General features: G+C 37.6%; 1 protein-coding gene and 1 long non-coding RNA gene across 3 annotated transcripts in view; one reads left to right on the forward strand and one right to left on the reverse strand.

Annotated features, from left to right (window-relative positions):
- The window catches only part of LOC112959670, a 20,094-nt gene continuing 7,139 nt past the window's right edge, over positions 1-12,955 (reverse strand). Inside the window, exons 2-3 of one of the 2 annotated variants that reach the window (XR_003251649.1) lie at positions 9,208-9,293; positions 1-2,073 (exon numbers count right to left, since the gene is read on the reverse strand). This is a non-coding gene — a long non-coding RNA (uncharacterized LOC112959670). Of the gene's footprint in view, positions 2,229-9,207; positions 9,294-12,955 lie in introns of both variants that reach the window. The other variant, XR_003251648.1, reaches the window with a different exon arrangement.
- The window catches only part of HIF1A (hypoxia inducible factor 1 subunit alpha), a 17,184-nt gene continuing 15,742 nt past the window's right edge, over positions 11,514-12,955 (forward strand). Inside the window, exons 1-3 of the mRNA XM_026053729.1 lie at positions 11,514-11,704; positions 12,612-12,757; positions 12,856-12,940. Coding sequence (XP_025909514.1) covers positions 11,656-11,704; positions 12,612-12,757; positions 12,856-12,940 — 280 coding nt within the window. The 5' untranslated portion in view covers positions 11,514-11,655. The remainder of the gene's footprint in view (positions 11,705-12,611; positions 12,758-12,855; positions 12,941-12,955) is intronic.

The raw sequence follows: 12,955 nt of genomic DNA on the forward strand, positions 1-12,955 counted from the left end.
GGTGCATGTGGTGCACCTTAATTTTTGGTGCTGCTAAGATCACCAAATTCCCTTTCCTTGTCTGTGTCTGTAGTTGGATAATGTTCTGCTATCGATAGTTGGGTAGAGTGAGGTTTTTTTGCTTGCTCGTTATGTGCTGTGAGATACAGAAATTATGGAATTTGACCCAGTCTGTCTCTTATGTAATTATGAAGTGAAATATTATGAATGTGCTGTTCATAATGCCAACTAGAAGTATTGCTTGATTTGTTGAAACTATTCTTTCATGTAGTCCCAAACTTGTGTAGATCCGACCTGATTTCTTGTGGAATCTTAAGCACTGTATGTTTTTGCAACACAATTAGGTAGCGGTGGCTATTTGAGTTTTATCTGTTCTGCTTTGGTAGTTGCATCATTTTCATGTGCTTCTGGCTTGTGGCTTTTTTTTTTTTTTCTCCACGTGTTGCAAGCAGTAAGTACATCTTGGTGTATATAATGGATAGAGCAACCTTGTTTATAGATTTGCTTACTAAATTTCATTTCATTTGAAGTTAAGGCTTTTGATTAGACATGCGATGATTTTCCTCATTATTCTTTTAATAAATTTTAGTGGAGTGGCTTGTGCTGTGAAAAGTTGTCTCCTCTGCAGGTAGTAGGACTGTTTGCTGTTAATGGAGGGATTCTTGCGCTGCTTGAAGTAAAGGAGCTATTTAGGTTTGCTAGTTACTTCGGTAGTTGGTTTGTAGATGCACTAGAAAAATAAACCTTGGACTTGTTCGAAATCATCACTTGTGGAGGAATATCTATAATTCCTTATACCTTATCATCTGACTGCTAAAGAGAAGTGGTAAATGAGATTTTAAAAGTAATTTCCTGAGTGCTCGGGCTGGATCTCATTGGAGACATTAAGTTGGATAACATAATGTTCTGACCTTAGTGTCTTGAGCTSTTCTGTTTCCAGTAGTTGGGACTTGATATCTAGTACCCAGGACTTGAAAGACCAGGATTTTGCTGCTGATTTCTGCCACTTTGGTCAGCAGCAAAATCTGATCAAGAGGCCTAGGTCCTGAGTGGCAGGTTGTGAAAGAGGCGATGTGCTAACCCTGCTCGTTCTTAAACCTTTGTGAGATGTCTAGAATTGAATGTGCCCCCTTGCTTTTTGTTTGCCAGTTCCTTTCAGCACCAGTGGAACTGAGCCACCGTTAACAGAGCTGAAAGCTGGTACAAAACCCCGTAGTAWGTTGTGTAGCTGGGGCTCTTCCTACATGGTGTAAAAAGAGGGGAAACCTTTCCAGCTTGGCGGAAGGATCTCCCTGCCGGTCGAGGGAGGGCAGGGTGCTTTATGGCTCGCAGGACTTGGTCTCAACCGGCTTTTGCTGGATGGTTTGGCTTGGCTCAGGAGTTCTTTTAGAGCATTTTTTTTGTCATTTCCTGCAACTTCTTTGAGTTTTAAATTCCTTTCATAAAAGTGATCAGAATTTACTTTTTGCTGCATGTCCTGTAAAGATCTAAGCAGCAGAGGTATTTCTTCATGATCGCAAGATGCAGAAAGCCAGATGAAGAAAAGCCGTGGAAGACTTGTCTCCTGTAGATACTTTTAAAAATGTTGCACTGTTGGTGCTTCGGTTTGCTTTTATTAGAGAAAAAAGTTGGGGCATTTGTAATTGGTACACATTGATGGAAGCAGCAGGATGATTTTCCATTTTATTTGCTTTTCTTTTTAAGTGCAGCAGGTTTATTCTATATCTCTGCAAGTGCATAATGTGTCTTATTCCCTCCTGGAGTTGCCTTCCTCATTTTCTGAGAAATGCCTGGCAAAGGGTTGTTTAGGTTAGGTGAAGGTGATGTTAAAASCTTCGTAAGGCTTGAGAAGCTGCATAGCCACCTGCAAAACACGGTTTGAGGCTCTGCTAAAAGAGGGGAGCGAGAAATCCTTTCTGTTATCAYGCGGAAAACTTGAGTCAGGAAAGTATCAGCTTGCATTTACATATAGGTGCTTGCTTCCTCCTGTGCGTGCTGTAAGGCTGCCTTAGACCTTTGCTCCTCCAAGTCCTTGACCTGTGGTGTGGAGTTCAGAAGACTGTTTCCAGCAGTCTGTTGATGGTGAAGCAGCAACAATAACAAAATGCATAAAAACAAATATTAATAACTAGTAGCTGTGTTGTTGTGTGAGCCCAAACCTTTCTGAGGTTCTGAAGAATGCATGAGTTCACTTTTGGGTGTTTTTGATCTAAGAGCCTTCAAGATTCCTATGAGACAAATAGCAAAATGGATTAATTTCTTGAATGTGTTCATGTTGTACAAGGCTAATTATGTGCTAATTTCTTTCAAATCATATCACATGAGATTTTCYGCATTAAAGGAGCAGAACCCCCTGATTTTGTGAATTTATGCAGTTTTGTGTATTTCAAAAAATCTTTTGAGCATCTTACCCCAATATATTTGTAAGGGCTTGGTGATGTGGAAGGCCAACCAAGTGTGTGATTATATGTGATTGTGGAACATGCATATTTAAAACCAGGTAGGAGGCACCGCGTGGTTCTGCAGTGGAGTGTTAGAGCATCTAGATTTTCCTGGTCATACTGTTGTGCCAAAGAGATGCAAATAAAGATCAGATTACTATACATTTTCTTTAAAAACAAAAACCACAAACCCCCTCAAAATAAAAATATCGCAAGAATCTTAGCAAGAAAGCAGAGCAGTCCTTTTCCCACATCTCGCGTTGCCAGCCAAGGTCCCAAAGAAAGGAATGTTCTCGATTATAAGTCATCAGCTCAAACAGTATTTATATCTTGCCATACCAAGATGTATGTGCAGATGTCGACAAGTCTCAAACCTAGGTAATATATGGAAATAAATTTTGACCTGAGCAAATGCTGAAGACCTAACAGCCTTTCCCCCTTGGAATCCTGGAGAGTTTGAGCAGTTGTAGGATCTCGCTCAAGGGCCATTCGTGTTGGTAGAGGTGATAGAAGAACGTGCAGGAGCTTCCAATGAGCAGCTCGCTGCATGTGGCACTGAAACAGCCCAAATCTGGGGATTTTACAACATAGGGGACTGGAGAGTTAATGGACTGGGAGAGAAGGAGCGCCTCTGTGCTCTGTACTGACAGAAAATTCAGGAAAGGTGCATGAAGTATCACAAAACATTGTGATACGAAGGTGATTAAGCTTTTCATCTGCTGAGATCTATTATTTAGCTGTGAAGTAAAGTCTCTATAAACAGTAAGTTCTGAAATGATGAGAAGCATGAACATGAAATCCAAAGAATTCATGTGATTTTTTTTTTTTTTAATGCAGCTTGTGTAGGTGATGAACACTTCAGGGTTCTTTGATGTGCAGCCAGAGCCTCAGTTGATGTAAATTAGCAGCGGTTCATTGAAGCTGTGCCTGTTCATACCAGCCTGAGGATCTGGTCCAAGATACTTACTCAGAACAAATGCCTTGATAAAGATGAGTTTCATTGTATGCATAATCTGTTGTTTCCTTCTGCTTAAGCCTGATAATACTGAGACTTGTACAGAAATGCAGCCTTTTAAAATGTTGAGCTATAGAAATCCCAAACATTCAAAATGGCTCTGCTGTTACTGAAGAACTGTTCTTTCAGGAAGGACCAACAGTATTTCCTTAAAAATATCTACTACAAAAAGAAGTGTGTATTGTAGACTGAGAAAAATCATGAAATTCCTGTTTAATGCAGTGCTGTACAAAATGAACGTAAAGCGTTTTGAGGAAAAATGTTACATCAGAACTTGTGACTTGCATTAAGTTAAAATGGAGCCTGCAGTTAAAATGAAGAGGTGAAGAAACTGACTCACTGTGCTTGTGTGTGTCAAACAGGTCTATTTACGGCAGCAAAACTTTTTCCCAGGTAACTTACTACCTTAAAATTCAGTTGAAAGGGATATTTGTTTTTCATGGAAGTGTTATCTGAAAAAGAGGACATGTTTTGTTTTCCAGAATATATTATYTTGCTTTCAGCTTAAACCAAAACTGGATTGATTTTCTTTTAGTGAAAATGTCTACATTTCAAAAAGCAAAAGAATTTTGAGGCCAGGACTCCTTTCTTGTGAAGTAACTTCATGCTGCTTACAGCCGAGAATAATAAATGGACCTGCATGCTGAAAGGGAATTACTGTAGATTTTTCTCTCTTTTTTTTCATATTTATATTCCTTTGAATTAATAACAGTATATTCCAATAGTAGAAGACATTTTAACTAATCCATGTCAAATATTAAATGCATAGCTTTAGTTCCTAACTAAGCTAAGAACCAGGCTAAGAACCCTTAAATGGAAGGGATTTAGCTGATGACTGGGGTATTCAGTGCTCGATTTCTCGGAAAGGAAGAATTCTGCCCTTGTCTCACACTGTTGCATCTACTGGATGTTGTGCTGAAATTGCCTCAGACTCTTTTTCCTAGTATTGATGTAAGCTTTTTTTTTCTGTTTTTGGCATGCATAATGGATCTGTTTATTCTTCTATATTTATGAAGAACAAAAACTTGTAATTTAAATTCTTTTTTCAATTCGTTCTTGRAAACTTTGAAATATACTGTTAAAGGCTTTTAGTAAATAGCAAAGGTGAAGTGACAAGGTCAACTACATGCGCTGAAGCACTCAGGGAAAAATGTCGGGCCTCCAGTCTGCAAAGGTTGAACACAGTGGATTATAAAGCAAAAGTTTGACTATAAGTCGTGATTTAGACTAAAATTACTTCATCAAGAGTCTGTGTCTTTCAAGTCTGTTCAAAGCCTCATACATATGGAGGGTAATCTTGGGGCTATGGCCTGGCACTAAATTTGGGAGTTCCAGGCTTTGCTACAGGCGCTTAGGTTGCCATTGGCTTTTTGTTGTGTGCCGTAACTTGCCTACTTGTAAAATGGCTCTTTATACAGACTTTATGTTCTTACAGCAAGACCTTTTAYTGCGCAGCTTGTTTAACGTGTAATGGCGAGGGCTCTTGTGGAACCTCTCTCCACTGTTGTTTTGCAAGGAGCTATGTGTTTCAAAGGCACCGTTTATGCAGAAAGTTGGTGGTGCAGTAGCAAATCCATCGTTTGAACTGCTTGCTTTTTTAGTTAGTTGCTTCTTTTTCACTATTCTTTTTTTGTTGGTATTCAAATTACAAAAACAYTCAGCTGCTGTAATGTAAAGAAAGTAGCTGTAACTGCATTGTTAAGAAGAAATACACAAACAAATGAGATTTAACTAATAGTTTACATACAGAAATGTTGTTTTTGTGCTCAACTGTTATGCTACTTTCTGCATCTAGCAGCTCTTTTAATTTTTTGTTACTATATTCAATGGATTTCTGCTTTTTCTGTGTTAGATTACTGGGCCATAATGCTCATTAATTCATAATGAGTAAGACTTTCATCTAGCAAATCACATGCTTGTCATTACACACAAGATTGTCATTACACACAAGATTAGGATCCTTTTCTCTCAAAAGAATTCTCTACAGAGATTAGAAAGTAAGGTAAATAAAATCTGTCGTATTGCGGAAGACAATAATATTTCAAAGGAAAATCATGTCAGAGCAAGAAATGAAGCTGTCACGGGGAGCTCGTTAGGAGCTGTTAGCTGGGAGCTTGTGCTCAGTCTGTAACGCAGCTGAAATTTCTGTTTCCCAAGAGCTTATCTGAACACGTTTTGTGGAAAGGCAGAGCAAAACCAGCTTTCTCTTTTTCTGGAGGATATATGTATATGTTATGGCCCTGAAAAGTCTGTCCCTTGAAGATTTCCTGAACTGAAGGTCCAGATTTGTAATGAGTGCTCAGAAGCAGGCTCCGAAATGTCTTCCTCCATTTCAGAGAGTGTTCTGGCACTCGCCATGAAACACTTAGTCCTGTGAACAGGCAGATCTGATGAAGTTGGTCCCTTGCCCCTCCTTGGCTTTTCCTTTTGAGCTTAAACCACAAAAGTTGAATCTCCCTCATAAAACTGCAGTGCACCCKGTTTGCCCTGTTCGTAAGCCTGAACCTATGTTATAGTTTGTCAGGCAAGTGTGAAAGTCGGTGCTGCAGCTAATCCAGGTGCTGGCAGAGGCATCTTTTTTTTAGCCTAGGCATAAAAATACAACTGTGTCTTACACGAGCAGCAGGAATTAATTTAACCTTATAAGTTAAATGCAAGTCACTTACAGATGTAGTTTGTAATATCGAATACCAGCAGTGATGACATAAACTGTTAATATGTACTCTTACTATAATAGCTATCTTACTATAATAGACTTTTCTCTTGGCATTAAAGAAGAAACGGTAAAGCTGTGTTGGTACAGAGAGGATYCAGTCCTTGTGCCTCAGTTTGGGAGTTAGATTTTTTTCAGTATTAGTTTTACTATCTCGGAATAGGGTGCATCTAACGTGAAAGTATTCCTTATGAAATCTTGTATTGGCAAATGAAAATTAATTTCGTAACTGAAAATTAGGTAAAGGCCAATACTGAAATGTTGTTACTTGCCTTGTGATGCACTGATTTTGACTGCATTTTGTTTCTATGTTAAAAAGATAAGTACTTCTAAGAAACTGTTTAAAAGCAGATGTCTTTATCAGGGCCTCTCAATTGTTTTAAAAAAAAAGGCTTCTAGAAATGTGAATGACTATTGGAAGTTGTAGGAGACTAAATTAATACACATGCAGTAGCTATTTTACATGGGAAACTGAAAATATATAAAGGGGAAAAAACTGATTGGGGAGACAGCAATTTACTATGAAAAATGTGCAAGTAGAAGGATAGAAAACGAAGCAGTAGTAAAATGACAGAGAGATCAGTTATTTGTGGCAATATGATATTGTGTGCACATCTGTAGAATTTTACTTAGTGTGCAGTGGTTTAAGAAACTGGATGGAGAAGTCAGTGTGCTACATGTTTTATGATCTGTCCTCTGACTCATTCTTATGCTAGCCAGTAATTTAAAGTTGAAATTTATTGGTTACTAATGATATTTTCCAGAGTTCGATTTCTGTTTAAGTGAATAGTGGCGAATAAGCAGGAACAGGTTATCTTTAAGTATGGTGCTTGAATAGTTYTGCCTGTGAGAAAAGGAGCACGTCAGGCTATATCCAAAACACTGGGGACTGGCTTCTAGAAATCTGTGCTGTTTGGGTGCTGGGGGCTGATGTGGTGCCCAGGTTTAACTGGCCAGGACGGCTCACGCCATCCCAATTACAGGAATTACACACGCGGGTACAAAGGCTATGTTACATCCGTAACCGGTATGGGGATGGCTGCTGTTGGCTGCCTTTGTCCTCAAGGCTGCTGGGCCAATTTCTACTTGCTGCAAAAACCTGTTGTAAAGGGTTTTTATATATATAAAAAATAATGCTTTATTTATATTCAGCTCACCAGATTTTAAAACCTTTTCCAGTTTGGGCAGCGAGCCTGGGTAATATCCTTCAGTCTAGTTCAGTCCAGCTGTAGTGGATCCTGGTGGTTAAATACTGTTTTGCTTTAGGTCTCTAACTCTGATCTCTTTTGCAACGCAGATGTTTGTTCAGCTATTTTACATGAACATCTCCTACATATATAAGAATGTGCCAGATACTGGATTTATTTTTTTTCTTTTTTTTACTGAATCACTGCTTTTTGTGAGCTGTAGTTGCATATCCTGGTTGAGATTGCTTCTCTGCTTCTGTATTCTTGTGGTTAAAAAAAAAAAAACAAAATGGAAACAAATGTGTAGCACTGCAGTTGCRTAGGAAACATCATACCTGAAAATTCATGCAATTTCCTGCCTAGCATGGGCATTGATGATAGAATATTTAAGTTGTTTTCTTTCATGTGAAAAAGCAGAAGCTTGGGATTTATTTTAAATGGAACTCATGTTCTTGCTGTCTTTACAGAATTATATTTCTGTAGTAAAGGCTTTTATTTATTTACTTACTTTTTAAACATAGGTAGGTTTTAAGAAAATATCTTTAACATATGTAACTTAGACCATCTGATGCCAGTGCTAGTTTTCACATCTTGTGCTGCTCAGTTTTMCTCATGTGTTCCCCCACACAGTGGAGGCAAAACACTTTAATTTACTTCATTTTAACTGGGAGTAGCAAAGGTTAGAGTACTTGCAACCCTAAAAGGTGGGTGAATATATATATTTTATACACATATATGTATAAAATATATGTATATTCTTTTTTTCCCCCTCTGGTGACATCCCACAGTGAGACAGCTCAGACTTCCGTTGGTCATTAAACACACCTCCCTTGTGAAAGACCTTTTCCCTATTAATTTAATCCATTAAGGAAACAGTCTTTGAAGCTGGTACTTGATCTTCCTAGTTAGGTTGTTAGTTCTTACTCAGATTGGCTACAGCTTAGTTTTAAACAAAAGCATAGCAAACCGCTGTGCTGCTATTTAAATAAATATTTAAAATGTTTAAATATTTATCTTATATAGTAGGAAACCTTTCTAGAAAGGAAATATGTAATAAGTAATAGGGAGATTAGTCTGTCACTTAACATCAGCATTCGGTACTAACATTTTGATTGTTACTTCAGTTTTGCCTGTTGTAAAATCAGAAAAAAAATCCAATAGATTGATTTTCTTATATAATTGAACTGCGTAATAATTCAGTGACTGGATGGAATTTTGACTTTTCTGTCTGCTGAAAGTAAATCTAGAAAATATCTGAGATTTATGAGAATATAAATCCTTCATAAATAAAATGTGAGAGAGGGCTGAAATTCCAACTAGTGAGGATTGGATCCATCTCCTGCACTGTCCTTCTCCACATGCATTGTTATTTTTAAACTTTTAGTCTTGAAAAGTCTTTTAAACATTTAGTCTTGAAATGCACTGTATTATTGCCAAAACCTGTTGACTTTCTTGTTKTTGAAAAGGCAGCTATGATAAAACTACAGGCATTTAGTCAGCTGGAAGAAAATTATTTCAAGTGTTAATCTCCTGAGTTTCTGTACTATGAGGACATTTAATTAGAAGGGATCTTGAATGAGTATTTGGAAAAGATGCTTATCATCAGGGATGTAAAGGTGAATCTAGGGAAGTGTAGTTACTCATTTTACCCATATTTTGAGAAATAACATGAGTCCAAGAAAGAGACCTAAGAGAACCTATACGTTCACCTGTACCCTGAATTTTCCACTCAGGTACAAGATATTTGGGGGCCTGATTTCAGCCATGTTAAATCCATCAGGTTACATAGCTAAATTTTTTTTTCAGTGTTTTTACATGTCAGACTCTAGTAATGAGTGTTTCAGAGTGTACCTGTATATAGGGAAGCCTCAAGCTTGTCAGCCCACGGTCACTGTTACTAGAGCAGGAACATCTAACCTCACAGAATGTGTGGAAATCTGTAAAATAGGAAAATATCAGCAGTTATTTTATACTTTCATTTTAAGAAATACAAACTGCATTCAGATAAACTGATAGGACTATAGGACTATTTTAAGTCCTTTTTTTCCACATATTCAATACCTGTTAGTTTTCCAAAGACCTCCTTTACTGTTACATGCTATGCTGATATAATCTCATTACATAGAAATATAGTAATCTGGTGTGTTTTTTTTTATATTTTTATTTCCTAAGAACTCGCAAGCAGCTTAAAGCTTACTAGTGTCAGCAGTGACGGAGGGATAGAAGGATGAAGATGCCTTAATTTCATGAAGTTAGGGGAAAATAAGCTACTTTTGGAAGAAATACTGTCAGTTTACTTTGTCCTTTTAACAACTTTCTTAAACTACGGCATTCTTGCTTCTACTATCAGTCTTAATAGTACTGTCACGGGCATACTGTTGCATGAGCTACACCTTTTTTTTTTTTTTTTTTTTTTTTTTTTTTTTTTTTTTTTTTTTTTTTTTTTTTTTTTAACTGTAAATACCACAGTAGGCAAAGGATTAAAATGTCCTGCTTTATGCAAGTAATTCACTGCTTCCACGTAGTCAGAATCACTTGGTTTCCCAGGTAAAATCAGCTACTGAGTCATGTTCCTGTGTCATTTCTAGTACAGTCACAGCGTATGTTCTAAAAAAAGTTTTTATATATTGTTATATATAAATATATTAATATATAAACATATATTAATTATACATATAATTAATATATAAATCTAAGAATTATATGATATATAGTCATTATATAATAATATATGATATATTATGATATGTATTATAATTATATAGTACTTATATAATAYATTGTATATATAATAAATATATGTAAGAGAATTTGATGGTTATAATGCCTGGCCTCATCCTAATCTTATTGAGGAATAACTTATTTTTAAACTGTTTGGTGGTAGTAGTTACATTGCAGCATAAAAAAACCTGTTTCTTCTTTAGCTGATAATACTTGATCTCTTTATCATAAAAACATACACTTTGCATTAGAAAAGAAGTTATTGTAGGCATATATTTATCTTGCATTCTCATGTAAGTAAATGGAAAAAGAAAGATAACTCTACAGATCACGATAAAAACGATGGTTGTAGTAAATGTAAAATGAAGGAACATGCATGCAGACATCCACGTATAGAAAGAAAACCTGAAACTAAAAAGTTATGTTTTTGCATCGTCTATTTTAAACTAAAAGCACATTTAATTGCAAGGGACTCTTCTTCCCCAGGGACCAGACCAGCATGGAGTTCTTTGTGAGCAAACATAAGAAAAACGCGGAGTTCCTTCTCAAAATGCTTAGTTTAAAAAGAGCGTGACAGATGCATGAAACAAACATGTGACCTSGTGTGGGTACAGGGAGGAGGAATAATAAACTGCATAAATACCAGGATTAGCGACTATCAGAAAATCATAGTTGATTCYGTGCTTGCTGTTAGCAAGGTGCCGCCTGCTTCATGCCTTTTGGGGGAGAGGAGTTTAATAGAGGCAGAGGTTTCTTCCACTAGAAATAGGGACATTTCCAGCATCGGAGAGATCATGGGAGGGGGCTATATGGTAGAAGGGAATAGGGAAAGTAATTCTGAGAATGYCTGAAAAGCTATAGACACCCTATGTTAAGTCAATATCTATATGTACCTGACTTGTTAATGGGCTTTGTAAGGATGACAAGCTTAGCAYGTGAAGACTGAGATAGCTAATGGAGGAATTTGGAGGGTGAATGTGATATTACTGAAGCATCATACTGGAAATAACCCTAAGCTGTAGTGTTTTGAATGGACTTCAGGGGTTGGTAGGAAAAAAGGGAAGTAAACAGGATTTGGAGGCTGGAGAGCAGCAGTCAAGTATGAGATGATWGAGACTTAAAGAAGATCCAGTGTATATAGATAGCTGTGGGTGTGTTTTTTTTTTTTTTTTTAAAGAACTGATTTTTGTTGTTGGAGGACTTTGTGCCTTGGAGTCTAACTGTGGTAAAGCCTGATAGTTGCAGAAATATCTATACCGATACAGAATAGAGACAGAATCAGATTTAGAAATGAAGCTCTAAATTATTTAACTTTAATAGCAGATTATTGGCTACTGGGCAGCTTATATAGTTTCAACTTTGACTTATATTAGACATTCCTACCCTGTTTTTTTTATTTGTTTGCTGTATATTAACCCCAAATTTTACTGATATAGGATAAGTTCAGAACGCAGAAAGGAGAAATCAAGAGATGCAGCCCGCTGCCGAAGGAGCAAGGAATCTGAGGTGTTCTATGAACTTGCCCACCAGCTGCCTCTGCCGCACACCGTGAGTGCTCACCTCGACAAGGCCTCGATTATGAGACTGACCATCAGCTACTTGAGGATGAGGAAGCTGCTGGATGCTGGTAAGCGGGTAACTTGTCCACAGGATCTGGAGAAGGGGGCTGCATGTATACTGAAGCTGGGTTTTTAAGCCTATTAGCAATGTAAAAAAAMCCCAAAATTAATAGTAGCTTTGAGACCTTCCACTAGAAAGAGGCTATTAGTGAAGGCACAGGAAAAACTTCGACACAGGTTTCCCTATCTATTCTTAGGATATTAGCTGCTTAAGTAAGCWGAGCCACAGTGCCATTTTAAGAGTTTCAGCTTTGCAACCCCTTTCCCAAAGTGAGGTTTCTTTCATGAAAGCTTGCCTTCTCCTAGAAAAACAGGTTAGAACTGTGCTTTACTAAACTGCAGATGGCAGGGGCAAAGCTGGCCTAGCTACCTGTGGATGATCTTCATTGATGAACACCCTGTTCTCCACTGAGGGTGAGGTTAGCCGAGGCAGCGTCTCCCTTGTTGCAGTCATTCCTGCAGTTGTGCAGATGGGTTTATGTGAGCTAGCTTATGAAGCAGCATCTGTTTCGTGTGTCATGGACACTGTACTACTTATTGTGTGCCTGCCTATATGTGTGCCTGCCTACATCAAAAGTACTCTTATGTATCGTAGACATATTCTTAAAAGGGAGACCTTGAGAGAAGGTTGCAATGTCTTTTTGAGATAGACAATCGTATTTATGCTTTTCCTCAAGGTTAAGGGTTTATTGGTGTATGTAGAAAGTACAGAGGTTTAACCTCGCTCTAACTTTGTAATTCGCGGTATCGTTGCCAGACCTTGAAGATTTTAATTGGTCACTTAGATAAGTGAATAACTGTGTGTTTGAATAATCCTACTAGACTGACTCCTTATAGACCGGTGCCAGACATCATTCCTCATGGTAAGTGAAGAATGACTGATGTTTACTCACAAAAGTGTGTGGGTTCTTATAGGTGAGCTGGAGACAGAAGCCAAAATGGAGAAGGAGCTGAACTGTTTTTACTTAAAAGCTCTTGATGGATTTGTCATGGTTCTCTCTGAAGATGGGGACATGATTTACATGTCTGAAAATGTGAACAAGTGTATGGGACTTACTCAGGTGAAATATTGACACTTCCTAAGATTTACAAAAAYGTATCAACTTTTTACAGATTTGAATATAAAAAGTTAGACTCACTGTACTGCTTATTTTTACAGTTYGAGTTGACGGGGCACAGTGTGTTTGATTTCACTCATCCATGTGACCACGAAGAGCTGAGAGAAATGCTTACACACAGAAATGGTGAGAAGAAAGCAA

Source organism: Nothoprocta perdicaria, unplaced genomic scaffold (genome assembly GCF_003342845.1).
Source record: "Nothoprocta perdicaria isolate Ctin4 unplaced genomic scaffold, notPer1 scaffold_118, whole genome shotgun sequence".
Lineage (NCBI taxonomy): Eukaryota > Metazoa > Chordata > Aves > Tinamiformes > Tinamidae > Nothoprocta > Nothoprocta perdicaria.